At 39.7% G+C, this 16,113-nt stretch overlaps 1 protein-coding gene across 2 annotated transcripts in view; it reads right to left on the reverse strand.

Annotated features, from left to right (window-relative positions):
* The window catches only part of SLIT3 (slit guidance ligand 3), a 482,283-nt gene that overhangs the window by 215,055 nt on the left and 251,115 nt on the right, over positions 1 to 16,113 (reverse strand). For both annotated transcript variants that reach the window (XM_031506038.2, XM_031506039.2), the window contains one exon: positions 539 to 610. In XM_031506038.2, coding sequence (XP_031361898.2) covers positions 539 to 610 — 72 coding nt within the window. The remainder of the gene's footprint in view (positions 1 to 538; positions 611 to 16,113) is intronic.

Here is a 16,113-nt window from a genome sequence, read left to right on the forward strand (position 1 = left end):
CCTTTTTCTCAGTACGTGCTGCAGCTTTAACAGCCTATGTGTAAAGTTTGTGGTACATGAAGAGCACAACGTGGTGTTATTTCAGCCCTCAGAGAAGGATCCTCCCCAAAAGCCAATGACTGCACTGAACAAGCCTGCCAAGCGCCCGTCTCTCCTCCCTCTTACACACCGAACACCTTCCAAACTGCTTTTGTCTAGGGCAGCGGTCACCCATCTCATAGCATCGCTCCCCATGAACCTGTTACCCATCCTGTGCTGGGCATCGGGGCAGGATTCTGGCTGCGGATCACACGCCGGACACCCCGGGAATGCTGCTGAGCCCATCTGCTCCCGCAGCAGCGAGCGCGGCGATCTCCGCGCTCCCCACCAGCGCACGCAGCATCCGTCTATTGTGGTTTAATTAGCAGCACGGCCAGCCCGGGGAAAGGCTCAGACTGCACCTGCTGAGGTGGGCAGCGGGGCTGCAGAGCCCCCCGGCTCGCCAGCACTGCAGCGCACTGGGGACAGCCCCCACCGCCCCGGCACCAAGTCAACTCACAGGATCTCCAGGTCGCGCAGGGCTCGGAAGGCTCCATCTTCGATGCAGCTGATCTGGTTGTTGTCCAGTTGCCTGCAGAAAGGAAGGGAGAGGATGAAGGCTGGCTCGGAGCGCCAGGTTGGGGCTTCCCCGTCAGCGAGGTGTCCCTCCACCCCCTCGCAGCGCCTGCTCAGCTGCCACGCTGCTCGGGGCTGCTCGGCTGTCTGACAGCGCTGCACGCTCCCGCACACTGAAGCCTGTCAGGTCTCAGTAAATATTAATTGCGCCTTTTTTTTTTTTTTTTCCCTTTTTTTTTTTTTTTTTTTTTTTTTTTAAGGCAGAAGGGAGTAATTTCATTACATTAGGGCATCCAATCCATTATGAGCTTTTACCGTCATGTCACTGAAACAATTTCATTAAGCTAAAGGCCTGTAAATCATTGGAGGTCACTGGGCTGCCCTCCGTGACCTCACAGAATGCCGTTTTTTCTTTTACTGGAAGTTGGAGTCCTCTGTCCTGACAGTACTAAATCTTCAGGCTTTATCTACCCAAGAGCTGTGAGAGTGCATAGGGAATATACCAATTCCAAATTAGACTCAACTAATCTAATTTTATAGTCTTTTTATTATTCTAAGCACCAAATGTCTGTGGTGGTTCGATGCCTCTCTGCATTGTTACTGGTCCCATCTGGTAGCCCTTTCTATTGAAAGATTTCTGACTAAATACAGATTCTGTCTAACTGCATCAGGGAGAGCAATCCAGTGACAAAAAGCATTATACACACGTACACTTAAAACACTATTTTGCTTCGAAACATGTAATTTAATATTTGGGTGGCGGAGTTCTCTCATTTGTCTCCCTGTATGCGCATGATTTAAACATATTTTGCAATACATGTGGATGCAGTAAGACAGCTACATCTGTCTCCTCTGCTTAAAAGAATTAAAGTTGTAATTTAAAATTCAGTGATTACATTTTCTGACATCTGATCCCTTAAATTTTACACTTAAAGAAATAAAATTACTTATCTAGTCACATGCAAGTAAAATATCTGCATTTCATGATAAAAAAGATGCAAGCTCCTGACTATCTGTTACTGCCCTTTGCACAGCAAAAACTTTGGATTTGATGAGGCAGAGACCTTTTGTATTATGTGGCTAAAGTATCTTGAATAAAGATACAAAGATTACACTGTAGTTTCTGCTTTTTATGAAATATATATATATATATATATATATATATATATGCAACTATAGGAAATATATACACCCATGTATAGTATGGTTATATAGTTTCACCAACTACTTTCCAGTTATTTGCCTTATCTAATTTTTGGTCTAAATAGACATTTGCAGCTATTTTCTTATTATACAACAATAAAGCACAAACAGAGCAAATATAATCTTTATGAACCCCTCTAAAGACTGAGTTTGATCCGCTAAAATTGAGCATCCTGGGCATGTACATCTTTGAAAAGCATGGGAAACTTACCCTTTGTGATGTAGTCTGTACCAACGAAAATTCTATTTTTTATGAGTTAAAGTACAGGAAAACTCACTCACACTCTAAAGTCTACTAAAAACCTTAGGAACCATAAAGCCCCAACTAAGGTTTCTTGTAGCATTTGCTAACTTTGGAGAACTTTGTGAATTTGGCAAAACTTTAGCAATGTCTCCAATACTGGCAGACACTGTGATGTACAATCCTCCAAAAGGGATTTTTCTGTGTGTAGGAGTTCATGAACAGCATATATACATATCTAGATAAATGTATACATACATATTTATGTTCTCTCTCTTTCTCTGACCATCTGTGAAAGATCCTAAAATCTCTCTATTTTTGACTGCTGAGAAGACTTGTCCTGATATCCCCGTTTAATTGACAAAAAATTGTTGCTCAAACAGAAGGGATGGTGCATTTTGAGAGGAATAAACTTCAAATTAGTTAAATACAGTGCTGTCTGCAGCACTGTAAGTACTTTACACTTAGTTTTATTAAGCAGAAGGTTGGCAGATAGTAACATGATGAGGAGAAAGGAGCCTCAATTTGAGAATTACCTCTCCTTCAATGGGAAGTACTAGATATTGCATGATTTTTATTGGAGTTATAGTACGATATTGATTTTTCTGCCAAACACACTAAAATAAGCAAATAAACCCACAGTGTGCTACCCTCAAAGCCTTCTGATTAAAGGGATTCCTTGGTGGGTATTGTATTTTTTAAAAAAACTGCTACTCTCATAGATTGATTTTTGTTGAAAAAGTGTAATAACCATTTTAATCATATTTCCACAGGTCCAGTCATGCCACTGCCAACAACCAGGCTTAGTCTGTGTGATCGATGCACAAGATCACAGCAAGGGAAACCTCTCAATGCTCAGAAGACACACACTTAGCAGGACTATCAGTAAATAGGGAACATATTCATTAGTGAGACACCCTGATTCTCTGGCCCATAACCAATCCTTCACAGTCTCTGGGGTGAAACTCACATGTTTAATGCTCCTTTGTCACAGAGTTTGTGTCTCCTGGTATCTATCACCCCAACACATTCACATCTGCATTTGAAACATGAGAATTTCTTCTCAAAAGGAAGAGAACTGCTAGTTGTCTTAAAATCAGGTTTTAAGACCCTCTGCCTCCCTATTTATTTCTCTGTGTGTAAAGATGGAAATCCTATTTCTGTGCATCTGTACAGCACCCTGGTGAGCAGTTCAGTCAAGACTAGAAATTTGGGAGTTTAAACCTAAATGTCTTCCTTCCAAGACAAAGTGATAAGTTTAAAGATTTGGGGAAAGTTTAAGTAAAGTCTTCCAGAAAGCCAAGGTGTTCAGCACATCTTTTTATGCTTATGAAGACAAAACAAACCCCCTGTGATGTGGACTAGCAGCCAGCTCACACACGCAGTGTGGGCAGGCTGTGCGTGCAGCTCCTCAAGGGGCCAAACAGACATCCCTAACATTCATTAAGAACATCTTACTTGAATAAAATTAACCATATGCAGAGAAGGTAAATTTTCTACTTTAATAAACAGGAAAAAAAAAGGAAAAAAGGAAAAAAAACAGTATTTTAGAACAGGTGGAACCTGCATTTCCCTGAGGAACACTGTGACACTGCTCCCATCTCCCCATCACTGCATTCTGAACAGAGCTCAGGCACACTGAGCACAGGTCAGCTACCTGAGACACACCTCCCCTGCTCCAGGCTTACAGGGGAATTTTTAAAAGTGGTCTTGGGCTGCAGAAGCCTTGGTTCAGATTTAAATGGCACCTCTATTTGTCAGCACTCCTAGCCTTTCTAGAAAATCTTTTCCTCGAGATTACAAATGGTTGTTCTGCACGTAGTGGTGCAATACACTGGTGCTGAAAGGTCAGACAACACAAACTCAGATTTAAGAGATAATTTTCAAAATACATGGACAAAATCACTTTTCATACCTGCATTTAATCTCCTTTTGAAGGAATACAGAACTGGGCTCAGACTTTATCTAAACCTACCAAGTGATTTGACTGCCTCTGACCAGAAAACGTTCTCACAGAGAAATACTGAGCCACTGAAGGATGAGTGAAACCACAGTAAGTGAGCTGTGTGACACTTCCAGACTTTGCTGAGTTACATAGATAGCTAACTTCGATTCGGGCCGAAGCGTTTGGGTTAAATGCTGAATCTCTCATGCATTAGACACAAAGCAGTGAAGCTGAGCAGACCCTGGAGCTGGGCTGGGTGATGCTGTCAGGGCAGGTGAGTGAGTGAGATCCCCTGGGACAGCCAGCAGCTGCCCTGGGATGGAATTGCCCACCCCGACCCCACTCGGGCTCCGGGGATCCCAGGTCCCTGGGACAGGCAGTGTGACAATGCCAGAGACAGCGACAGCAGCGCCAGAGACCCAGAGAACAGAGCAAAGCACTCAGGCGAGGAAAATATTGAATGGGCAAATGGGATTTAGGTGGAGTGTGACACAGACAAATGCTTATAAACAATCCAAGAACTGATAAAAGTCTTTGGAGGAAGACTTCTTTCATGAGACATCTTTCATGTGGCAGAGCTATAACACATAAAGCCATATATATTACTGTAATTTGGCTCTAATGTGGACTCAATAACTACTCTCAGTTTTTATTGAAAAGCAGGAAAATTAAGTGAGTACCTTATATGCAACTAATGGATAAAACTTAAAATTGATATTAAAAAAAAAAAAAAAGGACACAAATCACCTTTCTAAGAAATAAGAAATAACACTGCATCCTAACAGATTTATATCACAGAAGAATCTATGGCTTGGCTAAAACGCCACTTTAAATGTTTAAAACACTTTTTCCCTGACAGTGTAACTTTGGCTTATCCATTTAGACTGGTGCATTATCTATCATAAATAAGAGTTAAATTTCAAATACTATTTAGGGGGAATAGGGTTTTACAAGGTTGATATTTTTTTGCTATTTGAAATAATCCTTTAAATACCAAGCCTTGAAGACTTTGCTCACAAAAATAAGGAATATTTTATTTCCAAATGCATTAGAGAGATAAAAATCCCCAGCAATAAAATCTGATATAATTTCATCACTTTACTAGTTTTAAGATTTTTTTAAACACAGAAATATTCTAAAACATTAAAGAATTGAATTCATGCAGGGTGAAATTTACCAAAACTGAAAAAATCTATCTTTTTATTAACATTAAAAAATTCTGTTTAAAACCATACATTTGTATTACTAACAAAATTTCTTCACAGCACACCAACTATATAAGAGATTTCAGCATTCTTTCTGCAATTTGCCAGACTTGCATTCACAAAGAAGAGGCCCTTCAAGCCTCAACATTTAACAATAATGGACTTTACAACCAGTGTTTTTTACAATATTCAGTAAGGCATTTTTTTCCCATTTTCAAACACTGCCAAGGTCATTGCAGAGCTCAAGTGCTAATCTATTTTTTAATTATACTGTGACAATAGTTAAATTACTATAACCTCTTTCTTTATTTTGCCAAACATCTAGTTAAATATTTAAATAAAAGCCAGTATAAATGACTACTGTAATATATACTGTTCAAATTTCTTTTGCATATTTCACATTTAGCATTAAAAAGCAGTGTTATAATAGTTACATATTTAAGGTTTACTGTTACTGATGTAACATTAGTGTTATAACTTGTATCTACACTTGCAGATAAAAAATTAGGCAGGTGCCATTTTCTCATTGAGGAAAGACATAGATTTTTAACTAGATATATCCATGTTAAGGAATTATATCACCAAAATATTTAAAGAAATTTCAATACTGGTATCCCAGGAAGGTAAATGCTCTGTATTTATTATTACATAATAAATGTATATATTAATACAGAATAATTTTAGAAAATAATTAATTTTACTAATTATACCTCCAAAAGAACCCCTGTTTGGACAACATTTTTTCCTTCCATTTATTCTTTCCTTTTGTTCCTAATTCAGACTAGATGATTCTATGTCATCCCTTTCCTGTAAGGTCTGCACTCTAATATTTAAGTCCTTCCATAACCTGTAAGAATTAGAAACATACTCCAAAACATTTATTGCCCGTATGTGATTTCAAGAATATTAAGATATCTGAGGAAAGTGACACCAACGCATCTATTTTAAATTTCTCACATACCAAACCAAAGTCCTTATCCTCATACTAATTGATGAGGAAGCCCCAAGAAATGGGGAAAGATGGTGTTTTGAGGTAATGTTAAATTAAGTTAAATTGAAATAATGTGAAGTTTATTCAAAGCAGCTTTTAATGCATTTTTACCATTTAATTTTTTACTTTTTATTTATGCTTCACTAAAATCACTCTATAAGAAAATGCTCATATTAGAAAATATAAAAGACTGATACAGCTGTCGTGATCAAGCTGCAATTTCACTCTGAGATTTTTACAAGTGTTTCAAAATTCACTTTTTTTTTTTTGGTTCCCAAGGATGCCGTTTGCCAAAAGCCGTGGTTGAGGCTTTGTGCAGAAACAGCTCATCTGCCTGAGGTAATTGGGCAGAGTCATATTCTCTGTCTTCAGTTTTCATACCCAACCTGTGCTGCCAGGTTGTTAAATTCAGGAAGGGAGGAATATCTGATCTGAAGAGAAGAATTGTTTATGAATAATTGTTCTGCAGACTATTCAAAATCACTAAGTATTTGCTCTGAGTGTTTGTGTTACATTAACTCACAAATCAAAATGCTGCTGTCACAAAATAACTAAAATATCAGCTTAAAGCAAAACTTGAGTGACAAACAAACATGGAGACTGCCTGCTGCAAGGACAAATACACACAAACACAAGATTTCCTTTCAATATCAGGTGCTTTAGAACATTTTTTTTTTCTTTTTTTAACTCTCTCTGGTTGCTGATGTAACAAATAGTGCATACCAAGCACAGAAATGGCTGTCTCCATAGCAATTGGGGCAGGTTTTGCTGTTTCCCTAGTTACTCTTGACTGATAACCATCTGTTGTTCTCCTCTGCCATAGCCCCAAAGGGGAAAAGGGGAAGAAAAGAAAAAGATAAAATGGGTGTTTGAGAAAATGAAAGTTACTTACTGTGGTGTTCTTTACAGTTTTAGAAGGTTTGCACTTATTTAAATTTTTATTTATTATGTTCAGTTGACAAGTGTCAAACACCACACGTAAAGGAAAGTTCTAGTTCACAATGTTACTAACCAGTGACCTTATTAATAGGAAATCATACCCAGGAATCAGATTAGGAATATTAATAGGAAATCATATCATTAGGGACAGTATTATGAAACTGGAAAATCTGAAAGCGAGGTACCTGCATAGAAAAAACACGCAGTTGTTGAAAGGAAATAAGGAGCAGACATTTGTCATGTGCAAAGAGCACGGGGAGGAGGAGGTGCAGGTGGTTCCATGCTGCTGCAGGTGGAGTGGGAGCTGTGGCTTCCAGCACAGCCTGAGCCCTTCTCTCGGGTCCTGGCAGGGAAGGGAGGCTCAGGCACGGGGAGGCTGCAGGATCCAGCTGCCCCTGCTCCATCCCGAGCCCAGAACTGCAGCAGCACCGAAGCTCACCCAGAATTCGTGCCCTGTGAGCAAGGCCAGTGCTTGCACGGGCTCAAGCACCATGGTGGCATCACTTCTGTGGAGCTACCAGCACAGAATTTACTCTCATTTCCAAGGCAAAACAAACAAACCCCACAGGCGAGCTGGCACCGCCCTTCAGTGCAGCAGCATCAGCTGGGATTGGGGTTTTCTCCTGAAAATCATTCTGTGCTCTAACAGATTCATTACAGAAACAAAACTTAAAAAAAAAAAAAAAAAATCCAAAATGCTCCATCCCTTCCTATTAAAAAGTGTATTAGCTGTCAAAGACAGACAAAATTTGTTTGGAGCCATTGGCATGGAAAATGTTCTCAGTAGGACAGAGGGCTGCAAGGAACTCTGCAGGGTGACACAACAAGGCAGTGCTGTGCTGTTCCTGGCTGCAGAGGTGGACAGATGTTCTGGACGTGGGTGACATCCCTGCTGCCCTGGGGACACCAGTGCAGGCTGAGCTGGCAGTGCCCGTGAGCCCAGCCCGTGCCAGGAGCACAGAGCTCACAGTGAGATGGTTTAACAGGGACACACGGCAAAAAGCATGCTAATTCTGGTGGTGCTCCTTGCTGACACATTTTTATGTTTTAAAACGTACAAAACTCAGGTTTGAGAGGAAAATTAAGGCTCTCCTGCCTTTGAGAAGCTTGGACTTGGCCAGCAAAACATGAAAAGGCTGTGGGGACAGAGGCTGTGGCAGGGGGTGAGTGCCGAGCAGGGAAGAGGAACGTGCCCAGGGCAAGGCCCAGAAGTGCCTGGTTTGTTACATGGTTAGGGGGAAGACAGAGCAAAAGAAAATCTGGACATTCCATCTCCAGACATCTGCCCCCTCTGAAATCCCATATCACATTAGATTAATGCTATCACCTGCAGTCATACAATGACTCGTGATATGTTCTTCTAGCTCTCAGGACAAAAATTAGGAGGAAGCAATACCAAACCAATAAATATTGGGAGTATGCTGCAGAGTGACTGCCTTCCTGCATAGCTGGCAAATTTGGGCAAAAACAGTTGATTTTTTTTTTTTTAACTTTTTTCCTTTTGTAATTAGAAAATTATACTAAAAACTTGTGGATACTATCCAATTAACAGATTGCAGCTATAAGTTGTAGTTTCTTACTATAACACACCAATAAGTTTTCAGTCAAAGCCTGTTTTATCAGACTTTTTAAAAAACCAAAAATGGCCAGTTAAAGCTGGAGAAGGAATCACAGTTCTAAATATCTCCATATTCCATTTTGGATTGGGGGACATTTCTCAACATGGTCCTACTCAGTTCCTCAACCAACTCTCACAGGCACTGGAGAACAGTTAACAAACCACGTATTTCAAGATGCTGCATTAATTTTAAATCACCCTGATAGGGATTTCCAGCACTGACCATGTTTAACACAGGCTCAGGAGCTTTTCTAAGGGCTTCCAAATCAGGCCATTTAATCTTTAGCACAGCTGTGGGTTCCTATTTTAGTATGAATTAGTGGCATCTCCAGATGAAAAACAGGGTTGGAGGGTGTGCTTCCAGGATTTTGCTTTGTTATTCCCTTTTTCTTCTATACTGATTAGGAACAGCACCTTGCTTTTGAGACATCAAATTTATCCCCTTCTAGTAATTTTTGTTGTAAAATCAGCCACTGACAAACTCACCAACAAAAAGTGTTTTGAATCACTTTAAGACAAGGAACCATTTGGCTTAGTTACAGTTCTGTGTTGTTCACTGATGACCCACCTGGGTATTATCAGAAGTTTTGCTTTTAACACAAGAATGCTTCTAATGACATGCAGCTCCAAATCCTGACTCCTGACTGTTTCTCTGCTTTGCTGGTTGATTTCTCAGGCCAGCTGAGGAAGAGCAGCAGCCACAAGTGCCCCAAATAATTACAGCCCTGTGCTGTTTCCCTCTTACTGATACAAAACAGGGCTGGCAATGGCTGTAAAAACCTTGGAAATCTGTTTTCCAGAGGTTGCTGCAATGTGTATGCAAAGCCCTGATCCTGTGATTTTAAGTCTTTATACTTGTCATTTCTTAGCATCACATCCCATTTCGCAAGTCAGAGCTGTGGCTGACTTGTAATCAGTTCTAGATAAGATTAGGGGTGAGTTTAGATGAATTGGTGCTGAGGGTGAAAGAGACACATTGGAATTCAGCCTGAACCTCACAAGCCTTTACAACACTTACATCAAGCTTCATTCTCACTACTCAAGGCAATGAATTCAATTCCCCATCCAGAGTCCCACTGGAATTACTTTTACAGTCTGACTGTATAAGTCAGTATACCTCATTGCCCCAAATTTACTTGTTCTGAATGATTTCAAACAAATAAGTTAACAGAATAAATGCTTTGAGTTACTGCATTACCTGCTTATGCTACAAAAACTGTAATTAAAGGGTGAAATCTTGCTGTGTGCATTCATATGCTGATTTATATTTATATTAAATTTATAAAAAATACTACTCTGCACTTTTCTGGGAACTCCATGTGCTTATATACGTAACTTAGGTAGTTACATATACATGTATTTATATATAAGTAAGCAAATAACACTTCCCTTAGACTAAGAAGAGTGGCAAAGGTTCCAGTAAGCACTAAAATCTGCTATTCTGTCACATGCAAGTCCTGAGCAGGTCAACCTACAGCTGACTCCTCATTATCTCCATTCCTGAGGTCCACTCACAGACATGGAATGTTTGTTGGCCAGTTGGACATGAACTTGAAGACCTATTCTTCTTCCCTGAGTAGCTGTCCATACCCAAATTAATCACCCTATGACAATTTCTGAAGATGTGACACCAGCTCTGCCTCTGTGACATGTGTTCTCCTCTGCCACCACACTCCTTTGTCCACAGCAATCCCAAATTCTGTCAGTGAAACACCTGCACCTAACAAATTAAGGCCTAAAATTAAGGCCTAAAACACTTAAAAAGAACTAACTAGAACAAGAAATATTTGGAAAGATAACCAGTTTCTAAAAAAAAAAAAAAAAAAAAAAAAAAAAAAAAAATCTTTAAGAAAAGTAAAACAAAACCCAAAAAATATTGTTTAACCAAAATAAGTAAGTTACCTGATACATTAAATGGGAATCAAAATCAATGTTCTTCTTGGTTATCACTTAGGCACTTAGAAATTGCATCAGTTTTTAAATACTTTGGAAAGTGCTCTGGAATTAATAGCAAACTGGATCACAGTTGTCAAAAAAAGCCATTTTGCTTTACTGTTTTCAAGGCAGCCAAATTCACATAACCTGTGGAACGTTTGTCACCCGGGGTAAGGACAGCAATGCATCCTGCAGGTTTTTGCTTACAAGCACTTTGGAGCAAATGTTCTATTTGAACACCCATATGAACCATAAGCACCCAACATGTTTGGATGACTAAGTTCAGTTTTTGTTAGTAGATCTTCAACTTCTCAAACAATGTTTTACCAAATTAATGTGGCACTGCCACACATCCTTCAGAATCATGGCACAGAGCACATGTGACAGCTCTTGTGCATGTTCACCAGGGACTTTCTTTCCAGCTCTTTGCAACCATAGGTCTGCTTCTTTTAATTCATAAAAACAAATGGCGTCCATCTATTTTTGGCATTTATGGGATGGCTGTAGCACTTGAGTCCCTCACCCTTTAAGATATTTATTCCTCCTCCCCAGAGCTGTCAGTAATACCATGAAGTTTTTCAAAATTTCTGGAAATTAATTAATCTCTTCCAGTTCCACTAACCCACATAATTTCTAAATTAAAACATTCTTCTCTAGCCTTGGGACAGGTATAATACTAATATAAAACATGGAACAATTACATGATAGAAATTGATAAGTTTTGTTGATTGTAATCTGATTTTATGTGTTTTACCCTATATCTAATAGATAACCAGTGAAGACCTTAATGAAATAATACCCTGAGAAGAACTAACTGCTTTCACATCTGAAGGCATGGGCTTTTCCTTTTTTAAAATATACAAAAACCAAGAGATGCTGCAGTAAGGTGAAAAAATCACAAAGAAAAGCTTCATAAAATCCAACTGCTCCCCCAGAACAATGCCTGGGAAAGTTTATCTGACTTTCTCTCTGACCAGACTGCCAGCATCCACATGGAGGAAGGAGAGTTTATATCAAAAGGGCTGAACAGAGTACAAGAGATAATTACTGATATTATTACTGCCACAAAGCACCATTACAAAGATATAGGTAAAGGATGTATAACAGCACTGGTGTTTTACTGGGCTGCAGTGCTTGAAAGGAAAAGTCATCAAATCCCTATTGGTATATCCTCACAAAAGCTTAATTCTTGGGGAGAGCTGCAGAGCAGGCTGCAGGTGCTGAGGTCTTCCAGCTTTCCTTGTGGAGAGATAAACTCCTGGGCAAGGAAGAACTCGACCCAGGAGCTGAAACATCACAGTGCAGAAACCCAGGTACCAAGGGACAACCATAATCTCCAAAACAACACACGTTGCAAGAACCGGAGGACAGGTCACCTCCAAAGGGATTTATTCCATCTTGCAGGAGATTTGAGTGACTTAAAACTCTGTACTCCATCTATAAATGCAGGACCTGTAATGAATGTGTGAAAGCATTATTTCCTCAAAAACTGGTAAAAACAGCATCCTGAGATAACTGCATGTCCAATTTCAAAACAAAAATATGGATAGAAGATGGCTTACTGTTAGACATCTCGTTATTAACATTAAATAATTTTTGCACTTCTGATATCAATCAAAAATATTGTAGAGGCAAGTTTATGTACAGAATTGCCTAGAAGATACAGACTTCAATATTTTTCTCGGCAAATTTTACTTTTCAATTTTTTAAAAGAAAAGTATTTCCTTTTGAGGTCATTAAATCATTAGGTGCTTCTCTGGGAACCCTGTGCCAGGGCCTGCCCACCCTCACAGGGAAGAATCTCTTCCTAACACCCAACCTAAACCGGCTCTCTGTCAGTTTAAAGCCATTCCCATTGTCCTGTTATTTCATGCCCTTCTAAAACATCTCCTGAAGGGCTGAAATAACACTAATACCAAGAATTTAAAACAATCTTCAGTAATCCTAGACATTGTGAGTTCTTAAATATAAATGCTTACATTCTGAAATGTTCATTCACATTTACTCACTAGTCACTGAATAAGGATTCTACAAACCTTACAAACTTGAAGTCACTATCAAAGAATCTTAGAAATTAACTTATCCAGATGAATTTGAAATTTCCTTGCTAGGTGGTGTATATTTTATGGATATTTTTCCCTGACATTAGTCCATAAATACATTCATAAAGAGACATCTGCTTCCTCTGCCAGCGCTGTCATGATAAAAAGGATGCCACGTGCAAGAAAACTTTTACTCCCAGGTAGGATGAGGCAGCAAGGCTGGATCACAAGATCCCACCAATTACCTCACCTGACCCTTTATACAAACATCAAAAACCTAATTCATACTGAGACGTGACAACACTAAAATAAAATGGCCAGAAAAAAGCCCTGCCCCAATTTTTTTCCTTTTTGCAATCAAAGCAACAATTTTTTTTTTTTTTTTGTAAGTAGGTAAAGAGGATACCTGAACAATTGGCTTCACAGGACATTTCTCCCATCCTTCTCAGTCACTGTCCTGAGAGTGCTGCTTAGTGCCCAACTTATGGTGAAGGGCTGGCTGCTCCCCCTCCCTGCCTGAACATTAACCCTTAATTGTGTTTTCAGCTGCTCCTCAGGAAGGGAGAGCATCTCATCTCTGAAAAACAGGGAGAGCTGCACTGAGAGCTAAAACCAAACTCAAAATCCACCCCCAACAATAGCCCCCTGCTCAAATGGTTCAGATAATTGTGAATCCCTCTTACTCAGTGAATTATTTCAGGCAAACCACTTGACCTCTTTGCAGCAGTCATCTTCCCTCTAATACTGGGTTTAAAAGCAGGATCTAATCAATAGCTGCTGCTGCATATGACCCGAGTTTAAGCATATAAATTAAATACCAAATAAAGTAGGTTCAAGGGTGAAACTCACATACAAGGCTACTGCAGGGTCACACACACACACACACAAAAAAAAAAAAAAAAAAAAAAAAAAGGGGGAAAAAAAGTCAATCTCATTTCTAAAGCTAATTTTGACACCAGAAAGCTCCATTTCCCACCCCGTGCTACAAAATGCCATTTTTTAATGTGTATGAGAAAGCTCTGTTCTGCTGCCCTGAGAGACAGGCTGGATGCTTAATGCTGGACTCCTGGAAATGCAGCAAGAACTGCTTATGGGCATCTTAATGTAAATAATTTCCATTAAGATTTCTTGTGCACCACATCACAGTTTTATATAGCCCATTATCTCTTTAAATTAGTTAAATTCTAGGGTTGGGAGGTTTGGTTTTGGGTTGGGGGTTTCCTGAGGATTCTTTTGAAAAGCACCACTCTGTAGTCTAGCATTAAGGTATCATGACTGCTTTATAAACAACTTGTGATTGACAGGATATTGATGCTGAATTTATATAGGAAAATAATATTGATTGTTCATTCATGTAACACTTCTGTTCCTTTAACTAAACAATTCCAAAATCCTTGCTTTCCCTAGTCAAACAAGAGAAAGGAAGAAGAATCCTAAGTGTGAAAAAGCACCTTGGACAAGCTGTGTATGCACATTACCACAGTGCTACTGTGCTGCTCAACGAGTTGGAAAAATAACTCCAAAAAGAGCTTTAAAAAAACCCACAAAAGACTGGAGCAGAGGTTACTTCCTCATGAAGATGGAATTCTCTCATTTGTTTCTTTGACATTTATGGGACTACCAAAGGGTAAACAAAAGCAAAATTAGATCCCACAGGCCTTTGGTAGGAAAAAAAAAGAGTGGAGGGAAATGATATTCAGCAGTAGAAATCAGCTGTACAAATGAGACCATAATCTCACAGCCTTTTCCACTGCTGCTGTCTCCACTCCCCCTGTGTCATCTGGTCTTAAACAAAAGGGGTTTTATTTTTGCCTACCTCAGAGCTATTGTACTAAAGCCATTCTCAGACTTGCACCTAGATAATCAACTTTATTTGTATTAATCTCATAACAGATATCTGAGTGCTGGAGAATTCCCTCTGTGCTTTGCTCAGATTTAGATCCTTATTTTATAGAGGAAGAAGACACTGCAGATCCATGCAAAAGCACTGGTGGTTTTTTGAATAAAATTAAGATCCTCCATAGGATCTTCTTAATATCCATGTAGGATTTACATGACCTGAGCTTCCTTTGAAGAAATTTTCAAGTGATGCAGCGATTGAGCTGTTTAAAAAGACTTCATAACATCCCTTGCTGTACAAACACAGCAAGCATATGTTCATATAAAAACAATTTCTGATGAAAAAAATCTACACTACAGTTCTACCATTACAGTTTAATATTTTTCTTTCAAGGCATATCAATTTTGTATTGAATTGAATTGCAGGTGGCTTTGTTTTTCTACACTTTATCTCATGGAGCCACCCAACTGCAGGATAGCAAAGTCATGAACAGACTGAATCACTGAATGAGAAATGTAATCATTCCCTTCTGGGCTCTAAATGTGGCAAGAAGCTGCACAGGCTTGTTTTAAATAGGCAGCTCTACTCTCACACAGAAAGCTGCAGCTGAGTTGAAGGCTTGGGTCAAGAAAAAAGCTGCAGCTGAGGTAAGAGTTGGGTTAAAAGCAGGGGGACATCCATCTCATTTTGTGGTCAAGGAAGAGTGGTGCAGGAAATCTGGTCCCCCAATTACTGAAATTAATTTTTGTGCCTAAGTCATTGCCTTCTGGGAAAACAAGGATTCATTTACTTACCTGTTTTGCATAGTGTTTGCATCACTTTTTAAAACAAAGTTAGATTAAAAATAATAATTGTGTTATCCAGAAAAAGTGATGTAGTATTAATTAAGAACTCAGTAAGTTTTATTCATACAATCACACAATGGCTTGGGTTGGAAATGACCTTAAAGATCACCTATCACCTAGTTCCATCTCCCCTGCCACGGACAGGCACACCTTACAAAGTACAGCAAATCAGGCACATTGTTCCCTATTCACAAAACCAAGTATCAGAATTAGTGAAATGGAAAAGCAACTGGAGAGCCCAGAAACCCAGTGTGTCTGCCTTGAAAGCCAAAATGCAAGTGGCTCTTCAGAAGAGCTGGTGAGCAGAGATGAGCACTCCTGCAGACCTTCTCCTTTGGGAGATCTCCATGGGCACAGAGCTGGCGCTGCCAGCTCCCAGCACAGCCTGGCACTGCCAGGACCCAGCAGCTCTGCCCAGAGCCACCCCCAAACTCCTTCTCCTCTCCAGCAGCAGACATCTGCCACACTGACCAAAGAGCTGGAGCCAAGCACAGGGGGAGAGAAAAAGAAGAGTGAAAAAAAAGACAACTCAAGCTGTGTTTTTAACTTCGTCCAGCTGGGAAGGTCAAGTGGAAAAGGCAAACTTTGTTCTGCTGGTGGACAGTATTTACAACCCCCCTTCCTCCATGGAGTCTGCACTAAAATGATATTGCTGTGCTGTTTTGGCTACAGACTGCACATGCTGACCCCTCCGTGGCCAGCACAGCACCAGAAT

This window comes from Lonchura striata, chromosome 15 (assembly GCF_046129695.1).
Source record: "Lonchura striata isolate bLonStr1 chromosome 15, bLonStr1.mat, whole genome shotgun sequence".
Classification (NCBI taxonomy): Eukaryota; Metazoa; Chordata; class Aves; order Passeriformes; family Estrildidae; genus Lonchura; species Lonchura striata.